This window comes from Eptesicus fuscus, chromosome 13, assembly GCF_027574615.1.
Source record: "Eptesicus fuscus isolate TK198812 chromosome 13, DD_ASM_mEF_20220401, whole genome shotgun sequence".
In the NCBI taxonomy this organism is placed as follows: domain Eukaryota; kingdom Metazoa; phylum Chordata; class Mammalia; order Chiroptera; family Vespertilionidae; genus Eptesicus; species Eptesicus fuscus.
This window is the reverse complement of record NC_072485.1, coordinates 66,132,914-66,156,967: the sequence shown is the minus strand read 5'-3', so window position 1 is coordinate 66,156,967 and position 24,054 is coordinate 66,132,914. Positions and strand designations below refer to the sequence as shown.

Below are 24,054 nucleotides of genomic sequence, written 5' to 3'. Positions count from 1 at the left end.
ATGTCAATCAATCATGTTCATGATTGAAAAATCAACAACTAGACATATCATGATATAATTTAAAATGAGTTAATTACCAAAGGAAATAATAGGAAGATGATATCTATGGGAAGACAAGAGTGAGTAAGAAGTGAGACAAAGGTTCATATAAGTCTTATAATATAAATTGACTTTTGAAACAATATATATAGTTTACATTAGCAATTAAAAGAATAATTACAATAAATGATTTTAACTAAACACGTGCATATATGTAAAAACATAGAAAAAAGACTGGAAGAATATAAAATCCCAATCGTGATTTTTTTGAGGGGGTTTTGCGGTGTTTAATTTCTATATGGTATGCATCCCACCTGTTTAAATTTTATATGATTAATATTGTATGAGACAGGAGAGGCTATTTCCTAGAAATAAGTAACTCAACATATTGCAGTAGTTTATAAAACAAAGGGCATTTCTCATTCATTCTATGTTTCTATTATGAATTGACAGTGAGCTCTGTTTCACATCTCCTCACTCAAGAACCCATGATGCTCACCATGGAAAGAAAAAACCCACTGAAGGGTTCTCTTACCAACAATTATATGCTGAACTGAGAATTGACACATATGAACTCTAATCTAATTCATTGTCCAGAAATAGCAACACACTTTCACCTAAACCCAAAAGAGAAACATAATTCTATCATGTGCATAAAAGGCAAAGAAATTACAGTAACTGGTGAACAAAATGACTGACAATTATAAAAGTGTAAACTTTTATAATAAAAACTTTATTTACTATGTTTTGATTTTAAAAAACCATTAAACTTTTTAAAAATGCAGTGTTTTCCATTGGTATGCCATATTTCTTATTTTACCATAACTTAGGAGAAAGGTCTAAAAAGTGTTTTAGAACCAAAAGAATCCTATATAATAAAAGCCTAATATGCAAATTGTCCCAGGAGTTTGACTGGGAGTTCGACCGCTCGCTATGATGTATGCTGACCACCAGGGGGGCGGTGCAGACCATGGTGGGCATCGGCAATGCAGCACTGGCAGCAGGCGGCAGTGGAGGCGCTGCAGGCCCCAATGGGCCCCGATGAGAGCAGGACTGTGGCGGGATGGTGGAGCAGGTGAGCAGGTGGCGCCAGGCCAAGGTGGGGTGCCAGGCAGGGCTGCGGGGCTGCAAGGCTGGGAGCATGACCTGGGGCTGTGAGGCTGGGGGCACCAGCTGGGGCCCAATCCCCAAAGGCCACCCTGAGGGACCCCACCTGTGCACGAATTCATGCACCAGGCCTCTAGTAGTGATATATTTTAGGGAAATAATTTTTCCCTGAACAGCTCTTTGGTTAATGCTTCTTTCACATCTTTTTTTTTTTTTTTTTTTATAACCGAAAGCCACTCAGAATGCATCCTCCCCCTCGTCTCTCCCGAGAGAGAGAAGAACGATCATCAATGGCAGACGGCAGTTGCCGAAGCAACACCGAGAGCCGGCTTCACGCTCAGGAGAGGATGCTGCGTCTCCTCCTCGTGGTTTCGGGTGCTCTACACATTCAGAGGAACTTCTCTAGTAACGAACTATAGAAATGATCCCTGAAAGTATAGTCTTTTCTTTCACATCTTTATTTCTAAGGCTATAAATCATGGGGTTCAACATGGGAATTACTGTGGTATAAAATACAGCAACTTTTTTCCCCTGTTCCACAGATTCCTTTGAGTGGGGTCTAAAATACATGATGAAGAGAGTTACATTGAATACGGTGACAGCTGTCAGATGGGAGCCACAGGGAAAGAAAGCTTTGCACCTGCCTTCTGTGGAACGCATCCTCAAGATAGCAGAAAAAATATAAAGCTAAGAAACCAGGATGATGAGGAGAGAAAAGGTAACGTTACTTCCAGCACAAACCAACATTGACGTTTCTTTTATCTTGGTGTCAGAACAAGCCAGTTTAAGCAGTGGTGGGTCAGCACAGTAGAAGCGATTAATTTCATTGGGGCCACAGAAGACTAATCTGTAGGTCTACATGGTCTCCATCAGCCCAGTGAGCGCTCCATACACATAAGGCACCATGATGAGGGTCACGCACACACTCTTGGACATTTTGACGCCATAAAGCAGAGGGTTGCAGATGGCCATGTATCGATCAAAGGCCATCACAGCCAGAATATAGAGCTGCACATGAACCAAAGCAATATAAAGGTAACACTGCACCAGACAAGCAGTGTAGGAAATGGTTTTCTTCTCTGACAAGAAAAGCACCAGCATCTTCGGGGTTATGTTGGAAGAGAAGCACAGATCCACAAAGGATAAGTGGCTCAGGAAAAAGTACATGGGCGTGTAGAGCCTGGCATTGACCTGGATGAGTACAATCATCACCAGATTCCCTGCCATGGTGACCATGTAAATGACCAGAAACAGCAAGAAGAAGAGAATCTGCAATTCCAGGTGATTGGTCAGTCCAAGGAGAATAAACTCAGTCACTGAGGTGAAGTTTCTTCTCATGGTCTCCTTCAGTGAGAGAAGGGAACTGGACAGGTATATTGGATTACAGCAAAATAACAAATTATATATTACCGCACAATAACGATCTTGGTTTTCCTTCTTCTCAGCCTTTTTTTCACCCTATTTCTACTTTTTTCTTGGTAAACTCAGTCTCAGTCAAGCATTGCAAACTAGGGGTACTGAAAGCAGCTCTCTTGACTTTTGTGATATGGACCGCCATTCTTTCTTTGTTTTGTTTTGTTTTTCGCTCTCTTTCTTTTCACTTCCTTCTAATGATTCTTCTCTCTCTCTCTCTCTCTCTCTCTCTCTCTCTCTCTCTCTCTCTCTCTCCACTTTCTCCTTCTTTTCCTGTGTCCCTGCTTTTTATTTGACAAAAATACTTTATGGGTACACCCACCCCAAATATAATCTTCAGGACTAAAAAAGTCCTTTACCCAGGATTATCATAAGAACAGAGAATGAGTTAAGAGGGAGAAGAGGACCTTCTATGAAAAAGCAATATTTTTAAATGATGTTTTTAACAACTTTGACACTATTGATTCCCTGCAGGAGAATCTCTAGAACTTAAGTTGGTCTAATTTGATGCTTTCTCCCCTTTCAGACTCCATAGAATAAGGACTTTTAGGTGGGACAGAGGAATTTTTCTTCTTCTTCTTCTTTTTGAAAATACATACATAATTGCATTTGACAATTGCCCAATCTTTAAATTCTCCAGCCATTAGCACCCCCTTAGAATTATTTTAGAGAGAATTGCCTAGAGTGTAGAGGGACAGAAATTCTCTCCTTTTAGTTTCCCACTTCTTTCCACTGTGAAATGTGAGGCAGGCATCAGATGCTTGTCCCTTTTATCTAATGTTAGTAAGTTAGTGATTCAAGGTGGGCAAAATATTTTGCATCAAACTGATAGCAGTAGAGCCTAAGGACCAGACTGATCTTCCAAAGGAACACTGTGACGTTGGAGCTGCCCAACCTCCAGAGCTCCCTTGGGTGGTTCTCTGTCTCTGAGCCTGGTATTCTGTCTGCACACCAACTTAGAAAAACCACATATCCTTTTAGAACAATTTCTTTTTGCCTGAGATAGAGTTGACTTCTGTTGCTTACAAAGAAAAAATTCATACCAATGGTAACTAAAATATACATGTTTATTTTTCTTTGTAAAGCTCATCTATATTCACTGAGAACATCCTGTTCAAAGCTACTCTTTGAATATGAATGCTGCCCCACAGTTTAGTGATTTACATGACACCAAGTTTACTTCTGTTTAATCGTAGTAGTGATGCACTCTCCTCCATTGTTATATGTCAAATTCTTTCACTTTTTTCTTCTGGTTGTTTGTTTACTGTCCTTTTGAGATAAATTTTCATACGTGAAATTCACACACTTTGTGTGTTTTAGTAAATGCATACACCCATGTAACCTATAATGAGAAATTCTTAGGTCTAAGTTAGGACTAGATCAAACAGATTAATTTCTCAACAGGATTATACTGACTTTCAGTATAAAGTTATTTAAATAGCATCTGGTCATAGAGAGCTTGAAATAATTATATGGGATAAGATACAATTAATGAACATTAAAATGTTATCCTAAAGAAAATATTGAGCAAAAATAAGCTCTAAGGTGGAAAAGAAACTTTGAAATAAGCTAAAAAAAAAAGTCTCAATTGGAGGATGACTCATTACAGTTCTGTGACTTTTCCTCTGTCACTGGAAGCAAGATTCACATATGTGACCACCAATCAGTTCTAACACTTACTTTGTTCAGACCTGCATGTTCTGAAATAACATTTTACCGGAAGCTATGAGTATGTTGGAACAGGAGCACAAGGAATGATTAAGTTTTTGTCTCACACAACCACAAGACTATCTTCAGTTTACTGGGAATAAATTGCTTCTTTCCTCTTTTGCATTAGCACTTCCATCTTTTTATATTAAGCATTTAAAAAGTTGTATTGATCTTTCTCTTTACAGCTTCATGAACTTGAGAACCTATACAATCTTAGAACTCCTAAAGGTTCCTTGGTACTTGGAGCAGTATTTGGCTTAATGTAAATGCCCAGTACACTTTCATTGCTTATGTTATGTAGTTGCAAAGTCACCTGGAATGTTAACATCGCCAAAGAATTAACTAATTACTAATTATCAAAGGATAATTGTAGGTAAAATTTGAATAGTGGTACAAATAGCAAATATATGTCTCTTAAAAAATAGGTAAATATGAGAGATGAGGGAAGACATACAACCTTTGGCCCCAGGAGGCTAGAATGACAGAAATTACAATTCGTTCTAAGACAAGCCATATATTTTTGTAAGGGCCATTCTTAGCCTGTTTCAAGAGTTATATGTAAAACAAATAATAGTCTGGAGGTTCTTGTTTCCTGTTATGGCAGAAGAAGGAAGTGTTTTATTGAAAGTAACTCTCATAAGTAGAGATAAATAAATGGATGTCAGGCAAGGACATGGGGGTGTCATAGTAAATTCTCTTTCCTAGAGGTGACAGCAAGCCTCAACAGCATTTTGGTAACATTTCTGTAAACCATGGGATCAAAACCCCTATTTTGTAAATGCTACAGAATTATAAAATACTAAAAATTAGCTCATGTATTCAATATGTGTATTAAAATTGCATGTATATGTGTATATATATGATCATACCATATATTGATTTGTAGATATATAAAATTTTTCTTAAGACATAAGAAACTATTAATAGTGAGGATTTTGAGAAATGAGAATAGAAGATCAGGACAGAGAAAAAATATATTTTATTTTTTTACTTTATACTCTTCTAGAGTGTTGATGTTTTACTCTATGAATGTTTTGTAATCTAAAAGTAATATATAAAATTATAAATGTAAAAATGTATATAGGAAGAGAAAGTATATCCATATGCATATATAACTCCCACCTCTTTAGATACACAATGCATTCACACATCTCATAGAAAACCATGCATCCTCTATACGTGTCTTTTATGTTTTGTAGTTATATTAGAGCTTTCATCAACAATTTAAAATTTATTTTACTATAAATGCAGTTAAAGTCAGATCCAGCTGTTATAAATATAACTTTTATTTAATTTTTAAAGAAAGATACACTATGATTTTACTTCAAAAGTGCATTTCTTCTAACCGATTTCCACAAAGCTTGTTTCACATCCTTATTCCTCAGACTATAAATGATGGGGTTCAACATAGGGCTTACAAAAGTGTAGAACACAGCAATAATTTTGGACTCCTCCACTGACTTGTCCGTGGGAGGTCTAACGTACATGCAGAAGAGGGTCCCATAAAACACAGTCACTGCCACCAGGTGGGACCCACAGGTGGAAAAAGCTTTCTGCCTGCCCTCAGCAGAACGTATTCTCAGGATGGCAGTGAGAATGAAGATGTAGGAGATGAGGATAATAAGGAGGGAGTTGGAGAGGTTAAATCCTGCTACCACGAACATGGATGTCTCCTTAATGAAAGTGTCAGAGCAAGAGAGTCGGATGAGAGGTGGGTCAGCACAATAGAAGTGGTTGATGATGTTGGAGCCACAGAAGGTCAAGCGGTATGTCCACATGGTTTCCATCAGGCCACTAAGGAACCCATAGACATATGGACCAGCAATCAGGCGAATACAGACACCTTTGGACATCTTGCTGCTGTAAAGCAAAGGGCTACAGATGGCCATGTACCTATCATAAGCCATTACAGCTAGCATGTAATATTCAGTTATCACCATGGCAATGAAAAAATAACACTGGACTAAACATGCAGCATAAGAAATGGTTTTCTTTTCTGATAAGAAGTTCACCAACATCTTAGGAGTCACATTCGTGGAGTAGCACAGATCCAAGCAGGACAAACTGGCAAGAAAGAAGTACATGGGGGTGTGGAGTCTTGAATCTATCCTGATCAATACCAACATGCCCAGGTTCCCTCCAACAGTGATCAGGTAGATCACTAGGAACAGCACAAAGAGGATGGGCTGAAGCTCTGGACGATCCGTTAATCCTAAAAGAATAAATTCAGTCACCAAGGTAGAATTTCCTCTGACCATTTTCTTAGGTGCCAGCATTGCTCACTTAGATGAATGAAAATAAATTAAGAAGTCAATGAGAAGTCCGTCGTATGTTTCTTTTCTCTTTCCCTCATTTTCCTTCTCTCTTCTTCCACTCTCAGTCACCCTCACACATAGCTATTATTGGAATCTGAGACTGTAGAAGTGGGTACTTCTAAAAGAAGGTCAAGGACCCTATTACCTAGGTATATAATATTCAGATGATTCCCAAATAAAATGACCCTTGTGACACCAAGTTGTTTTGGAATGTGGGAATTATGACCCAACGTTTGTCTAAAAATGGACTGAACCACAAAGTGCCACTTGCAGTACACTATAAAATCACAGGCTTTATCATTGAGCTCAGTATTTGTTTCTGGGCAAAATGGTAATGTGTTTGAAAATGTTTTTCAGTCATTAGCAGCTGTGCATATTTAGAAGTTCAACCTCTGAGTACTACACTCCCTCCTGAATTAGACAGCTTAAAATTATAGAGGTTTGAAGCAAATTCCCTGGGACCTGTTTGACTCCATTATCCATGAAATATAGGAGATTGTGGTATCCCTAAATGAATAGATCAGAGATAAGAATCTTGAAATTGGAAATAAATCCCTAAATAAATTACTGATGGAGAAATTTTCATTCAGAAGAGTTTATATGAATAAGAGCAAGAGAGAGATAGATGAGGAAAAGAGAAATAGTCAAAAGTTAGATCATAGTTTTGTTTGTTTGTTTTTTTGTGTTGTTTTTTTCATTTAACAGTAATTGTATTCAGGCATCAGGATAGGTATCAAAGAGAGATAAGCTTCAACTGGGGCTTAGAGGTAACTAAGAATTTTCTAGGACGAGTGTAGGGAGGACTTTCAGTTAGTGAGGTTGGTCTATGCAGAGACAGCAGGCTTTCAAAAGAAATCAAAGATACTCCACCTAGAGGCAGGCATGAATTTTCTATTGTGTCAAATGAAACATTTAAGAAGACAGAGAAAGATAAATATCACATGACCTCGCTCATTTGTGGAATATAATGAACAACATAAACTGATGAACAAAAACAGATCCAGAGACAGAGAAGCATCGATCAGACCATCAAACCTCAGAGGAAAGGCAGGGGAAAATGTTCGCCTTAGTAATATAAATCTTCTATTTTTGTGGCATGCAGATACTCATCTAATCTTTAAATCTGTACAACCATGTCCCAAATAGTAGCACCTGGTGGATCATGATATTACATTAAACAACGAATAAAGACAAAAATAAAGAAAATAAAAATGTAAAAAAAATAGGTTGGAATTTAATCTGCCTATTTTCTACCCTTTCCTGTAAATAGGCTCAGCAACCACATTCTACAGTTATGGAAGGAAAGGTTGTATTTTGATAATAGTATTTTTCCTCATGCACACAGGTACTTCAGTTTTACAAAGCAATTATGCTATTCTAATCTAGTTTACCTTTAGGAGAATCCTGCAACTGATAGAACAAGTACAATTAGGAATGGGGGAAATAGGGCACAAATAAAAATTAAGCTTGCTGTCACCTGAGTTTTTATTTTTTTAAATATATTTTTATTGATTTCAGAGAGGAAGGCAGAGGGAGAGATTTTAAAAAAATTAATAATGAGAAAGAATCATTGATAAGCTGCTTCCTGCATGCCCCCAACCAGGAATTAAGCACGCAACCTGGGCATGTACCCTTGATCAGAATCGAACCTAGAACCCTTCAGTGCATAGACCAATACTCTATCCACTGAGCACAGTTCTGTCACCTGAGTTTTTAGATTAGTATTTCCATAACTGTGTTCAGAGAAACAAATGCATATTGAGTAACAAAAACTGGTCTATGATAAAAATAAATTTTAAAATGCTGAGTTTGGAGGGGGAAAGGGAGTTGGATTCAGGGTTGCAGGAAGTCTCAGAACCTTTTATATACCGATATGCACTGGAATCTTCAGGAGCGGGGCAAGATATGCTGCCTTTCCTAAACTCACTTGTTCAAAGAGCCTGGAGCTTAAATGCTCTCTTTGGGCTAAGAAAATCTCATAGGGGAAAAGTTTGCTCTCTTCAGGCTCCAGTGAAAATCCAAATGTCTAAGGAAGCAGGATCACATTGGACTCTGTCACATGTACTGTTTCATATACATAAGGTCACCATTTTTGTTGTCTCATAAGGTAGATTGAGTGAGAGACTAGGGGCTAGCTATTGAAGCCAAAGAAAGAAGCACAGAAAATAGAAATGAGTTATTATCGTTTAGTTTTAGTAATTTAGTCTAGAAACTATCACAATAAGTCATTAAGACTTAAATTTGCAAGAATAGCTGAGAAAAATGATATTTTAAGGTAGAAAATAAAAAGTACATGAGTCATATAGGTGATGGAGCCATGCATGTCATGTGAATATAAATTTCCCAGATTAGAGCATTTTGCCATGTGAACTCTAGCACCTTCTCACGCTCTTGGTTTTTCATTCCAGTGTCTCACAAATATAAGGGCAGGATGGATATCCTGAATACAATGTATGAACCTAAGTTATAGATCATGTTGTACATTGTGACTTCATACTAGTCAATCATACAACAGTAAAAGAGTATTAGAAAACATTCCTTTTACCTTAACATAGTGGCTTTCTTTCTACGGAGTCCTCATTTATTCAGTATCAGACTTGGACTAAATAATTTCTATAATTGCCATCACTTGGCAATTCTGACTCATCATTTAGGTAGTTACAAATCCCACACTTATTACTAGTCATATACTTTTTAGTGAATAGTAAATTTTCCCCAAAAGTTTATCTCTCCAATAATATAATATAAAGTTCTATGAGATTTTTACTTTAGCTAGAATGAGTATAATTGTGCTTGAATTTGTCGTTCTTCAAAATTATTTTGTCAAGGTATTTTTTTTGTGGTTTTTTTTGTTTTTGTTTTTGTTTTTTGTCAGGGAACTGTTTTTTTCCGATATATATTATTCTAAAAATAATTTATTACATTGTCAACTGCTTACTCTAAAATAATTTATTAGATTGTCAACTGCTTCCTCCAATATAGTTATTTATTATGCACTAAATTATTAAATGAATGGCAAGAATGCTATTTATAAAGTGAAATTATTACAGTAAACACATAATTCCAATAAAATGTTATCTTGTTTAGTGACCAATCTAAATAATATATACTGAGAAATTATGCTAACATTCAAAACTGCTTTTGTTGTCACCTGACTCCTACTCATGAAGATTCAAAACTGAAACAAAAAGAGAAAGTATAGGCCTAACCTATGTGGCTCAGTTGGTTGGAGCATTGTCCTCTGCACCAAAAGGTGGTAGGTTTGATTCCTGGTCAGGGCACATACCCAGTTTGTGGGTTCAATCCCTCATCAGAGTGCTTATGGAAGGCAATCCATTAATGTTTCTCATTCTCTCTCTCTCCCTTCCTCTCTCTAAAATCAATTTCTTAATTTTTTAAATTAAATAAATAAAGAGAAAATGCAAGCATGGAAGTCAGAACTTTCATACCTACCTGACCCAGGAAAGATTTTCTCAGAGACACTAACGGTCCAAGGAATGAGTTGCTGGGAATGATTTATACACTTGCAACTTGGAACTTTTATCCCTGAAGTATTTTTTAACACACCCTGAAAAAATAATTATCATGTTACTACTGTAAGAGAAAACTCCAGGGGAATAGTAATTTATGTCAACTCATCGTCATTAGAGTCTTGGATCATGCACAATGGATTACATCAGATTGTAATTGTTTTGAGCTGATCGCTTTAGGAGTTTCTCATAGAATTTTTGCCTTGTGGATCACCATTTATTCCAATCAAATCAGTAATAATTTAAGATATAAAATAATGACTTAATTCATGGACTTTGATGTTTCCCCAGTTGAAATTGTGTATTATACAGTCCCTTCCACAAAATGACTACTGTTTGCTAAAAAGACTTTCATATCTAGAATAAAGTGAGGTTAAATTACAAAATCCAGTAAGTAAAATCATTTGGACAAGAAAAGATAATGAATTGAATTATAATGTAGTTAGTTCAAGGTGTGAGGTCTAGGACTTGGAAAGTAAAAACCTGGTGAGCAATTACTTTATCAATATGTGATTCATTTGCCCAGAGATGAGAACAGAGTAAAAGGAAATGATATATCTACCTTTTCTTTCCATTTACCAAGTATCCAGTTATCTACAATAACAAAAAACGTAATTATAGATGATAGATGTCTTAACCAACCTTACTGTAATAATTATTTTCCAATATATACATTTATAACCTTAAACAATGTTATATGTCAATTTTATCTAAAAAAAGCTGGAAAAATATTAGTCAATAAATTTTCAAGAATAAAATTATAAGACAAGGTCTTTGACCAGAGAACATACAAACATGTAACAATAAAATTTCTTTTAAAGTCCCAAATGTATGGTCATTAACCACTCTCTGGTAAATAACCCATAGATTAAAGAAAAAGTCACCAAGAAGATAAGAAAATATAGCAAACTAAACTATTAAAAAATAGTAGCTTTCAGCTAAAACAGTGTTTAGGTAAAATGTACAAAAACTTATGTGACAAAAATGTGAGACTGAAATCAATAACCTAACATTTATTTTTTTTAAAAAAAATAGAAAAGATAACTCCAGTTAAGTATTAATTTTTTCAAATCCAGGTGCTACAGAAAGCATTCATTGTTTTCCTAGAACTGAATTTATGGATCCAGGGTTGCAATTCAGAGGAAGAAGGTAGAACCCTATAGCTCAGAGGCCACAAACTAGATCCACAAACTCATGTTTATGAATGAATGCTTATTCTAGTCCTCTCTCTACCCAGTCACATACTGAACATTTCTCAAGCACATGAACAGGAAACCATTATTCTGACCCATGGTTTATGGTTTTACTTAGTAAGTTGGGGTAGAAGACATATTTCTTTAAAATAGATAGCAATAAGAACAGAGTCAATTCAAGGAACTGGGCTGAAAGCATGTTTATCCTATCTACTGTCATAAACAATAAGAGCACACCAGTGCCCCAGGTCACTCCAAGAGGAAGTTTCCACTGAGAGCACTGCTGCTCAAATTTAATGTATTTACAAATCACATAGGATCAGGCTGAAACACAGATTTGGATATCGTAGATCTGAGGTACAGAATGTGATGCCACGTTTCTAAAATCTCCAAGGTAATGTTGTTGCTGCTGGTTCCAGGACCACACATTGAGGGGCAAAGGTATAACTCATTTATTTTTGCCCAGAACTGAGCTTGACAGATTACCTTGAGACATACCCATAAAGAATACCCAAACTTATCATCAGTATGCAAAGACATTTGAGCCCAAGGTTTAGAGTTATGGTTTATTGGGAAATGGAAGCATTGCCATGCTAGTGACCACGTTTCTTCTGAGGACATTCTTCAATGCCTGCTTCACATCTTTGTTCCGCAGACTGTAGATTAATGGATTAAGCACTGGATTTACAAAGGTGTAGAAGACAGCTATTATTTTGGATTCCTCAACAGTCTTATCTGTTGGTGGTCTTACATACATACAGAAGAGCGACCCATAAAATAGGGTAACAGACATTATGTGGGAGCCACAGGTGGAAAATGCTTTGTGCCTTCCCTCTGCTGATTTGATCCGGAGGATAGCAGCAATAATGAAGGCATAGGACACCAGGATGATGGTGAGGGAGCTGGAGAGATTGAAGCCAGCTGATATGAGCATGGCAAGCTCTTTGATATAAGTGTCAGAACAGGAAAGCTTAATGAGTGGTGGGTCAGCACAGTAGAAGTGGTTGATGACATTGGATCCACAGAAGGTCAAGCGGAAGGTCAGGATGGACTGTAACAGGCCATCTGAGAAGCCATAGACATAAGGGAATGTGGCCAAGCAGGTGCAGACCTGCCTGGACATTTTCACACTATAGTGCAGAGGGTTGCATATGGCCACATAGCGGTCATAGGCCATGGCTGACAGTATGTAAATCTCTGTGAGAAGGAGCGCAATGAAAATGTAACACTGTGTAAAGCAGCCAGCAAAGGTGATGGTCTTCTTCTCTGAAAGGAAATTGGCCAACATCTGTGGGGTGGCGTTGGAGGTGTAGCACAAGTCAACAAAGGCTAAGTTGGTGAGGAAGAAGTACATGGGGGTGTGAAGGTGAGAATCCAGTCGGATCAACACGATCATGCCCAGGTTGCCAAAGAGAGTAGCAAGGTACACAACCAGAAACAGCACAAAGAGGAGAGGCTGGAGTTCGGGGCGATCTGTGAGCCCCAGGAGAATGAATTCTCTTATTGCACTGCCATTTGTGATGGGCATTTTCTGAGAATCTGTGCCTGAACTTGAAACAAATGGATAAGGTCAGACATGAAGGTATACATGTTACTGATTATTGAAATGTTTTTTCCCCAAAATCCATATAATTCAAAATGAATACTATCATAAACCAACTTTGTGCTTCTACTAAACCATTTATATTTTTTGCCTTTATATTGAATTACTATTATACTTATCTACACTTATACCTACAGTTATATCTATAGACACATATACTTATACCCATCCTTAAGTTGATATATACAGCTTATATTCATATATCCATACCTATCCCCTTTCTCCATGAACTATTTTTGCCTCTCAAACGCTACTTATCCTATAAAGGTCAGACTCAAGGCCAGTTCTTTGTGAAACACTTCTCACTCTACTCTCTTACATGAGATTGGACTCATCCCTTTCTGTGTTCCATTTCCAGTGTACCCCACATACCACTAATTTATTCCAGTCCATTGTTGTACTGTTACTTCTAAGCACATATTTATATACTATATTTAAGAAGAAAAGAAAAAATAGTATAAGCATGAAAGAATAAATTGCATGCAATGTTTTACTCATCTCTATATCTCCATGAACTTTTCATGATGTCATATCCTCAGAAGAATTAAAACTTGTATTTTTAAGCAATTGCTTGAAAATTTGTCAATCAAGCAAATTACAAAAAAGAGTTTGTTTCAGAAAGTCTGATGTGAAGATTCTAATGCAGGTTAGATTCCCAGAATCACAATTTAGAAAAGCATGGTCACAGTGGTCCCATAAACATATGATAAATAAGTGAACAATGAATAGTCAAATCAAATGAACACTCACACAGTATTTTGAGGGTGGTTTAAAGCAATGGCATAATCCTATACCCTATATAATAAAGAGCTAATATGCTAATTAGACCAAACAGCAGAATGACCATCTGGAGGACTGTCCAGACGGCCTTCCTGATGAAGCCGGGGCTACGAGGGCCGGCCGAGGCTATGAGGGGCTGCGAGAGCTGATCGCCTTGCATGAATTTTGTGCATCAGACCTCTAGTGTGTTTATAAATAAAAGAAATGTTTTAGATGGTTAATATTTAATTAATCAAAACTTGTATTTACCTAGAAGTGTTACAATTTATATGGCTTTTTATCTCTCCTTTGCATCACAGATAGTGCTGAATTCTCTCTTCCTTTCTCTTAAGATGCTTTTATTTTTTGCCTTTTCTCTCATACTTAAGTTTTTTAAACCTGCCCAATTCTTGCCTGATTTTAAAATGTCACTAAAAGTTTCTTTAGTAAAAATTTGAGAAAGATGGTGACAAAAATATCTCCTCTACCTAAAATATTAAGTATTTAATAAACACACTAATACTATAATACTAGTTATTGGGAACATATAATTATCCTTCACCATGAGTCACTTGATTTTCCCAATGTAAGGAAGAGGATGATATCTATTTTCTCCTAATCAAGCCATCATGGACATCAAATTAAATATTCATGAAACAAGTAATTCTGGGTACCTAACATAGCATGTGATTAGTCACTGTAGATACAAAATGAACAAAAAATTCAAAAACCCCTGCCTTTCTGGCATTATATTCTAGTGGACAGAGACAGATATTATTGTAAGTAAGTACATGGTGTTTTAAACAGCACTGTTATGGAGAAAAAAAAACAAAGAAAATAATGTTTGGGGAAATGGTAATCAAATTTTAAAAAGTAGCATCAGCAAAAAAAAAAAAAAAAACTCAGGAAAAGGTAACTTAGCAACAAACTGGAGGAGGAGAATAAGCAATAAAGTGATTTTAAGAAGGTGTTCTGCCCCATCTGGTTTGGCTCAGTGGATAGAGCATTGGCCTACAAACTGAAAGGTCCCAGGTTCAATTCTCGTCAAGGGCACATGCCTGGGTTGTGGGCTCGATCCCCAGTGGGGGGTTTGCAGGAGGCAGCCGATCAATGATTCTCTCTCATCATTGATGTTTCTATCTCTCTCTCCCTCTTCCTTCCTCTCTGAAATCAATAAAAATATATTTTTTTAAAAAGGTGTTCTAGGAAGATAAAGAGCAGGTGCTAAGATACCATATGTGGTCTTCCTTTGGAATTGTAGTGATGTGTGTGTGTGTGTGTGTGTGTGTGTGTGACACTGAAATAGATTTATGTTTTGTCTTCCAATTCTATGCCATTGGAAACTACAGATGAAGAAAAGTTGTCTACTCCTAATCTGTTTTCAAAATGATTTTTCTGTTTACAGGAGGGAGAGTGAATGGGGTTACCTCCATTTCTTCCTCATTGCCCTCTCCTCCTTCTCCCTCTCATGATATCTTAGAAATGTTCTAACAAATAATTAAGGCAAAGAAATATTGAAATTCAAATTATAAAATGTTTAGAGACAAGTGGTCAGCAAGTAATATCAATTCAGGAGAGCACCTCCAAGGAAAGAAGAGTGTACAATAGTATTCCGGGGTGACAGGTGGATCTAAGTACCAGCACATTGTCTTGTGTTAACTTGGCACATGCAACCTGAATGGATCAACCCTCATTACATGTGTACACTAATGCCTAGCTCGTCAGCAAGCAGCCCTTATGATCATATGCTCATGACAAGGGGAGCACTAAGCCACTCATTGAGTTTTATCTTTGTTTGCAGAATAATTCCATCAATCAAACAAAGGTTTTAGGTGGGTCTGGAACCTTTTTCCCACTTTGTGACTAACTTACTCTGTGAACTTGAGTAACATTTAGCTCAGTTGCAACTTTTTCACAATAAATAAATCTAATTAGATTATGCCAGGCCTGCTCTAACATGTCTAACCAGTCAATACTTTATTACTTAGAAAGTCAGAATTTCATGAGCCTAATCCCACTTAGTGATTCTGATTCTGGCTCCATCAGTTATGAATTCCATGCCAGTGTCAGAGTACTTAACCTGTCTTTGTGGTTTTCCTAGCTTTAAAATGGGAAATGCAATTGTCAAGAGTAATAAAATAGTTAACTCTTTTAAAGTACATAGAAAAAGTATTTAAATAAAGTAGACAAAGAATGAGTAGGGCAAGAAATAGAGTTAAGACTTTTTATAGTTGAGCTTCCCTTTCTAATTCTTTTCCCACAGCCCTTGAGAGAAAGGCATGTCCTCATTCACAGCTGAAACTCAAAATTCATGAGCCCACTGATTTGCAAAGTAATGAAAAAAAATCTGATTTTTGAGGATGAAAAATGCATATAATCTGTGAATCTCGGTTTGAGACTTTAATACAATTTCCTTTTGACTCAAAATAAGGAAAGTAAAAAGACTTACTTCTGGTTCTGATAAGCACCTGTTTGTCAACCTCTGATTAAGGAAGTTTCTTGATGCCTCTCTCAGCTGGTAAACATAGCTGTATTTATATCTGGATGTAAGATGGACCTGCTCTTAAAGGAAATTTCAAAAGTGTTCACAAGTATCAGCAATGAGTGCTACTTTGGGAATCACCCTCTTGGGTTTAATTGGAGCACTCTAGGAACAGAATGCTAATCATATGCCTCAGTCATATTTTCTATAATTTTAAATCAGCCATTTGTCCTGAGAGCTCTGTGGAAGACACAAATAGGTATCATCTCGACATTTTGATGATGGTCTGATTTTACGTGTGGTTTTTTATCTTAGGTGGGGTTTTTTTTCTTATCTCTTCTGAAAATCCAGATCAGTGTCCTCTATCATAAACATTGATGTCTTGAGTAGGGTCTGCTATGAACAGGATTGTGAAGCAAACAGGGTCTTCACATACCAAGTTGAGTACTTTATCAATTGTAGGTGACTACCATTCTTCAAGCTATAGTCACAATTTATCCTTCCTTCCCGCATCATTTTTAAAATATTCCCTTAGATATCCCCCAGTCAGTGCTTTCCTTATTCTCATCAGAATCAAGTTGGTTTGGGCAGTAGGAAAGGCTCAGATTGAATTCTTCTCCAATGCTTTCTCTGCTCCATAGCACTGAACTTGACCTCCCTCCATGCCTTGTAGCATTCTTCCCCTGTCCTTCCAAACATTCTGTTTTAATAATCTAATAATATTTCTATTGCCCACTAGACTGTAAACTCTATGGGCAATAACTGTAATCTTCACACTTAACACAGGCCCTGAAAGATAATAGTTAATCAATAAACACTTTCTGAATAACTTAAGGAGTGTTCAATATGTACTTAATTCAGTTAATAAAAAATAAATATTGGTTATCTCCTCCCAGGTAACTTTGCATTTTATTGAGCTCATTTCCTTATCTCTCAAAAATTAAGAAGATGGATGGAATGAGTAAATAATTTGTTTAAGAAACTACAACAAAGAAAACAGAATGTGGGTAATTGTAAGTAGTAAGCATTCAATACTTAACATGCACTATACATTAGGCTTAGTACTTTACAAGCACTCACTTAGCTAACTCACGTAACTTCATGGGTTATTAGAATTATTATATTTGTTTTACAAATGGCAATTTTGTATATCTTGGGAGGAAATGCCAAAGTTGATCAGAAGGATGCCATGACATGGGTAGGTGTGCAAATGGCCCAGCAGGAAATGTACCACTTGTGATGCATAAAGAGTAAAATAGCACCACACCACCTCACTTTTGTGGCTATTTGCCCTGTGAGCTCTTAAATCAGGATATGGTAGCTTTCAGTGAGGAAATTGGCCCTGTTTGGATAGGAAAGAAAGAGTAATCAAGACATTTACAACTGATGATACCTTGCAAAATAGATTAAACCATAGGTAAGGAATATTTGTGAAGGTGACTACCAAAATAAGAGAGTAAATACAGGACTAAATAGAAACCATAAATATTTTTATTTCTTATTCTCATAGACATCATTTCTGGGTCAATGAAGTTGGTTTCACCTGTCTTCTGAGAAATGATGCAAGTAGACTCTGGAGAGATTATAGGTACTTCTGTTCATTTTAAAGATATCTCCTATCATAAATCATTCAAGAAAATAATGTTCCACGCTTTCAGATGAGGGTTGGTAAAGCTATTCTTATAAAGTAGTTTGTGGTAATGAAGGGATTGATGAATTGGTCCCAGAATAAAGAATCCGGAAACAGACTGATACATATATGAAAACTTGATACATGACAGAGTTTATACTAAAAATGTAATGAGAAAGGTATGAAGTATTAAAAAAGAGAGAAAATTAATTATTTTTCTTAAAAATAAGATTAGAGTCTATCCTATCTAATAAAGACAAAATATGCAAATTGGCCATAACTCTGCAACAAAGATGGTGGTGCCCACAGCCAATAAGGAGGGAATATGCAAATTGACGCAACAAGACGAGAGGTGGAAGGTGGATCTGGCTGGAGCGAAGACGGTGCTGGCAGCCAGGGAAAGGAAGGCCTATTCTTGCACAAATCTTTGTGCATTGGGCCTCTAGCTTTGCAATATTTATGATAGCAGAAAGAATACTTAAGTATGCAAAAACAAAACTTTAAAAAATGAAAAGGTAGAAGAATTCTATATAATAAAAGGCTAATATGCAAATTGTCCCCTGGACCAGAAGTTCCACCAGGAGTTCTACTGGGAGTTCAACCAGGGGCGGGGCTGGCCGGCCAACCTCCCACATCCCCTCCCCCTGGCCAGCCCAGCCCAATCGGCCCCAAAGGGGGAAGAGCAGGCCGGACCCCACCCATGCACGAATTCATGCACCGGGCCTTTAGTATCTTTTTAATAGGAAACCAGACATTCAAAACACAACCATAAAAAGAAGATTGATAAATTTGAACTACCTGAAAATGAAAAATTTCTACACCACCAAATATATCATACACGAAAATATAATTCAAACTACAAAAAGGTTGAAGATATCTACATTGCATAGATCATTAAAAAATTAGTACATAGTACAAAATACATAAGGAGCTATAACAAATGTGGAAAATACAACTTTTTAAAAAAAGAAAAATTCCAATTAGCATCAAGCATTTACAAATACTTAACTTCTCTTGTAATCATAATTTAAAAACTTAACCCTAGCTGATTTGGCTCAGTGGATAATGAGTTGGCCTGTGGACTGAAGGGCCCGGGTTTGATTTCAGTCAAGGGCATATGCCTGGGTTGCAGGCTCAATGCCCAGTAGATGTGTGGGAGGCAGCCGATCAATGATTCTCTCTCATCATTGATGTTCTATCTCTCTCTCCCTCTCCCTTCCTCTCTGAAATCAATAAAAATATATTTTTTAAATTGCATTAAAAATTTTTTTTCAAAACCTTAAACAAGAACTGAGACTATATTTTGCACCAACAAATTGGAAATATTTTTACAGTCTGGCAGTATATTGTGTTGACAAGAATGTGGAGTTAAGGATACTCTCATATAGTATTGGCAGGAGTGTAATTTGATAAAATAATTTGACTACATCTAGTAAATTTACAGATATTCATGTCTCATGACTTAGAAATTAGCATCTTGGATACATATATGAAAATAATTCTTATACTGCAATACATTCAGAATTTCACAGGAAAATTTATTGCTGGATTTTCATATTATCATGAAATAAAAAAATGTAATTGCCCATCAATAATAGAATAGTTAAATATATTGGGATACATATATATTGACATAGAATACAGGGTGGGACAAAAGTAGGTCAACAGTTGTTCATATGGACAAATACATGCAATTTATGAATATTATAAATAGCTTTATTGACTCTGTGTTTACCATACTTATAGCTGTAAACCCACTTTTGCCCCACCCTGTATATCATTGAAAATGCTGCTGATTCAGCATGAATAAGTCTAATGCATGATTCAGCATGTATGTCTAACAATGTATATGTAGTAAAAAATGATAATAAATTGCAGAGGAATACATAGAGTGATATTATGTATATCAAGTTTTAAATATAGAAAATAATATAATTTTGTGTATACAGAAGCACTATCAAATTACAAAACTCTACGTAAGAATAAGAAACATTAAATTAATAGAATAATTTAATGCAAGAAATTGGAAGAAAAAAGAATCAGTCAGGAAAAACTCACTTTTAGAAATATCTGAGTCTCTGAAATATTTGAAACAAAAATGGCATTATGAAAACACCTGGTAATGATCATTAGGGCTTACACAGTGGTCTTTCTATTATTTATTTTTGACTGTATGTTGGAAATAGTACACTATTAAAAAATTAAAAAATTAAGATACAAAACTGGTTTTTAGGTGGGGATGCTTGTTGTTAAAAATATAACAATAAAATAATAAAAAATAAAACCCTTTCTAAAGAAAATGTGGCATTTTCATCTTAGACTAAAAACCTAAGATACCCAAAGATCTTCATTGCTATATAATTTATATAAAAGGAAGAAAAAAAACAAATTCATCTGCCATGGTTAAAGAGTTTCTGGAAAATAGTTTTAAAATTATTAAGCACTATAAAAATCTAATACATAGTCATTGCCATAGCATCATTTGGTAATTCTATCTCTTATAACTTTATACCAATATGAGTATCATGGATGCAATCATCTGTTCTTTATTGACTTCAACGAGCAGTAGCAATGCCTTCTGATAATGCCTTTGAGTTCCAATACACTATTTTTTTTTAATTCACTGACATGATACTGTAAATGCTAATAAATAATTTGACACATTCTTCCAAGTTCCATATTCTAATTGTGGAAGATAAAACATATTCAGTGATAGAAAGTGATTCGTTCATTGAAAATGCTCATTAATTGGTCCAATAATAATGATTTATTGCACACCTGTGACCGAAATGTCTACTTTATTTAACAAACAATTTATTTTGGATGGCTTTCCTGATTGCTTTTTTAACATCTTTGTTCCTCAGACTATAGATCAAAGGATTTAACATAGGACTCACAAAGATGTAAAACACAGCTACAATTTTCCCCTGTTCTACAGATGTCTCGGAAGGGGGCCTCAGGTACATACAAAACAGCGTCCCATAAAAGATAGTCACAGCTGTCAGATGGGACCCACAGGTAGAGAAGGCTTTGTGCCTCCCCTCAGCAGAGCGCATACGCAAAATGGCTGCGAAAATGAAAATGTAGGAGATAAAAATCATGGTGAGAGAGCAGGTGAGGTTGGCCCCAGCCACCACAAACATGGCAGTTTCTTTGACATAAGTATCTGAGCAGGCAAGGACTAACAGAGGTGGGTCCGCACAGTAAAAGTGGTTGATTTCATTGGGTCCACAGAAGGAGAGACGAAGCATCAGGACGGTCTGGACCAGACCATTTGCAAAGCCATACGTATAAGGAATCACAACGAGGGAGATGCAGACACCTCTGGACATTTTGCTACCATATAACAAGGGTTTGCAGATGGCCATGTAGCGGTCATAAGCCATCACTGTGAGCATATAGTAATCTGTGATCACCAAGGCAATGAAGAAGTGGAATTGTATAAAGCAACCAATGACGGAAATGGTTTTTCTCTTGGATAAGAAATTAACCAGCATCTGAGGAGCGACATCGGTGGCATAGCAGAGGTCCACGAAGGAGAGGTGACTGAGGAAGAAGTACATTGGAGTGTGAAGTCTTGAGTCAGTCCTGATTAACAAGATTATGCTCACATTGCCAGTCACTGTGATCAGGTAGATGGCCAGGAACACCACAAAAAGGACAGGCTGCAGCTCTGCTCTGTCTGTCAGACCCAGGAGAATGAACTCAGTCACCACCGTGTAGTTCTTCTTGGACATTGTGTTTGGTTGGCTTCAAGTGAGATCTAAATAAAGGAAATAGAGATTCATGTCTTTTGTCATTCATCATGTCATCTGATACTTCTTCCTCTTCTCTCAAACTTGTAAATACCTGTGGCATAAAAAGTAGCCTCATAAGCATGCAATTGATGTTTTCACTATCCAAATTAATACAGAGCTCTTTTATATTAAGTGTGGATAAAAAAAAGGGGCCACATGCTAACCTGATAAGCGCAGAGAAGGCCTGCATGGCAGTCTTGCAAACTCAAAAGACCTAAGGCAACCACAAAAGATGGTTTGAAATTAAAACTTTAACTAAAAGCAGTTTATGGTGGGTAGTCATGTCGTAGGCCAGAATCTTCCCTGAAAAAGGTCAATCTTTACCTTAACTGAGTCTATTGTCTTTTTGCATCTAAGATAATATACCTGTGAAATGTCAGGGTAACTTGTAACTTCCCTTTTTCCGGACCCCTCAGGGCACAACCAGGGACTGAGATCATAAATCCCTTCATTGTTATTATTATCATGTTAATTGTTGACTGTTAACTATTCTGTACTCACCTAAGTAAAGAAGTATGTGTCTATCATTTTACTTTTTATCCAATCCCAGAGGTCTGGCACACACACCCCTTTGCTTTCTCCTACCTTCCTAACCTACCACCAATGGATTTCATGTAACCCACTTACCTCTCCTCCTTAGATTGCAATGTATAAAACAAGGAGCATTATCCCAATGCTTTGAGATTCTGCTTCCTGGCAATTGTCGACAGTTTGGCTCAAATAAACTCACAAAAATTCTTTACAGGTTTGAATGCTTTTTTGTGTTAACATAGGGCAATATATTGTTAAATGCTTTCTGCAGTTCTATTCATGTTTGAAAATCCTTTATCTTTGCTGCAAGTCTTTATCACATTTGTTCGCTTACAGTTTCCTTCCTTAAACAATATTTTTCAGCATTGCTTTTCTTGGAAATTGTAATCCCATTTTTTTCTGATATACCTGTTTTTGTGGTATCTAAAGCATCAATATTAAAACTCATTTGTTTTTCACAGCTGAATGAACTTAGGGAAGTGGAACTGATGTATAACACACAGTTTTATAAAATTAGAATCTGGCCCTAGCCCATTTGGCTCAGTGAATAGAGTGTCAGCCTGCGGACTGAAGGGTCCCAGGTTCAATTCCAGTCAAGGGCACATACCTCCGTTGCAGGCTCCTCCCTGACCAGGGCCCTGGTTGGGGCATATGCAGGAGGCAACCATTCGAAGTGTTTCTCTCACGTCCACTCACTCGAAAAATATCCTCTGGTGAGGATTAAAAAATACAAATAAAAAGTAGAATTAGAATATGTCTACCTGACCCTCTAAATTCAAGTTTGTTTTCAAGTTGTATCCTCACTTTGCAATGCATGTTCATTTTTCTCTAATTCCTAGTGTGGCTTGGGCAGATTATTCATCTCTCAGTGCGTATGATTCCTCATGCATAAAATTTGGTTACTAATAGCAACTTCCTCCACGTCAGAGAGTTCAACAAGGCAAAACTTTAAAAATGTCTGACATGTAGTAAGCACTTAATAAATTGTAGCTACTATAATTTTTGGTGAAAAAAAATCCAGATCTAGTCTAAAACAAGACTCAACATCAAAGTGTGAGCTCCTTAGGAACAAAGAGTTTATCTAAACTGTAGCTACAGCCTCAGTGGCACCTAAACCAGTGCTTTCCCAAATGAAGGCAACTGATTATTATTGATAGAATGAATGTTCTCTTTGGTCTAGTTATCTTCTCATTGTAAATACTATTCCATTGTACATTTAAAATGCTTGTACTCTGAGAATAGTCTGATATAGTAGAATTTAATTCAAGATAATTACTAATTCATCAGAATATGTTTCAGCTCATAATTTTATTTTATTGAATAAAATATTTCTAGATCCCAAAATATATCTTACAAAAGGTAATCTTACTGTGAAAGAAGAGATATTTGCCAATGACAGGATGGACATAAAAAAATCTGAAGAGTTTATAACAGAATTGTTATATAGGGACCAAATCCCTATGGTTCAATTATTTCTAGTAGAAAGTCATTCAGACTATAAACAGCCACTATGGTTTTATTGTTTTGCACATCTTATATCATCAGAGAATCAAAGCCCCCAAGAAACATGAAGTGATGGGATTCATTATTTGTCTTAATATGTTTTTATTTTTAAATATATTTTTATTGATTTCAGAGAGGAAGGAAGAGGGAGAGAAAGATAGAAACATCAATGATGAAAGAAATTTTATTTTTTGCATGTATCTGTTCAATTTGCCCAACACCATTTATTGAATAGATTAATTATACAACATTATTTGTTCTTGCTTACTTTCTTATATGATTGAACATGTAAGTGTAGATTTATTTCTGGGCTCTCTATTCTGTTCCATTGATCTATGTGTCAGTTTTCACATGCCAGTCCCTTGCTGTTTTGTTCATTTGTTTGTTTAAACACAAACAAACATAATATTTTTAAGGGAGAAAATAATAGCATCTTGGATTA

At 36.3% G+C, this 24,054-nt stretch overlaps 4 protein-coding genes and 1 non-coding gene across 5 annotated transcripts; all 5 read right to left on the bottom strand.

Annotated features, from left to right (window-relative positions):
- Positions 1-1,295: 1,295 nt before the first annotated feature.
- Positions 1,296-2,499, bottom strand: LOC103302316 (olfactory receptor 5M8-like). Its single transcript, XM_054725699.1, is given in 2 exon segments — positions 1,296-1,352; positions 1,606-2,499. Coding segments are annotated over 2 exon segments (936 nt in total). The 5' UTR covers positions 2,485-2,499.
- Positions 1,379-1,590, bottom strand: LOC129151368 (small nucleolar RNA U3). Its single transcript, XR_008558055.1, has one exon. It is a non-coding gene; the product is annotated as a small nucleolar RNA U3 (small nucleolar RNA).
- A 3,089-nt stretch (positions 2,500-5,588) lies between the features above and the next one.
- Positions 5,589-6,545, bottom strand: LOC103302262 (olfactory receptor 1030). The gene has a single exon (XM_008159299.3). It carries the CDS (start codon positions 6,543-6,545, stop codon positions 5,589-5,591), a length of 957 nt encoding a protein of 318 aa, XP_008157521.2.
- A 5,321-nt stretch (positions 6,546-11,866) lies between these two features.
- On the bottom strand, positions 11,867-15,113 carry LOC103302265 (olfactory receptor 5M11). The gene is made up of 2 exons (XM_008159301.2): positions 15,097-15,113; positions 11,867-12,815 (listed from the first exon to the last, which is right to left on the bottom strand). Exons 1-2 carry the CDS (start codon positions 15,111-15,113, stop codon positions 11,867-11,869), a joined length of 966 nt encoding a protein of 321 aa, XP_008157523.2.
- A 5,466-nt stretch (positions 15,114-20,579) lies between these two features.
- On the bottom strand, positions 20,580-21,518 carry LOC103302264 (olfactory receptor 1030-like). Its single transcript, XM_008159300.2, has one exon. It carries the CDS (start codon positions 21,516-21,518, stop codon positions 20,580-20,582), a length of 939 nt encoding a protein of 312 aa, XP_008157522.2.
- Positions 21,519-24,054: the final 2,536 nt, after the last annotated feature.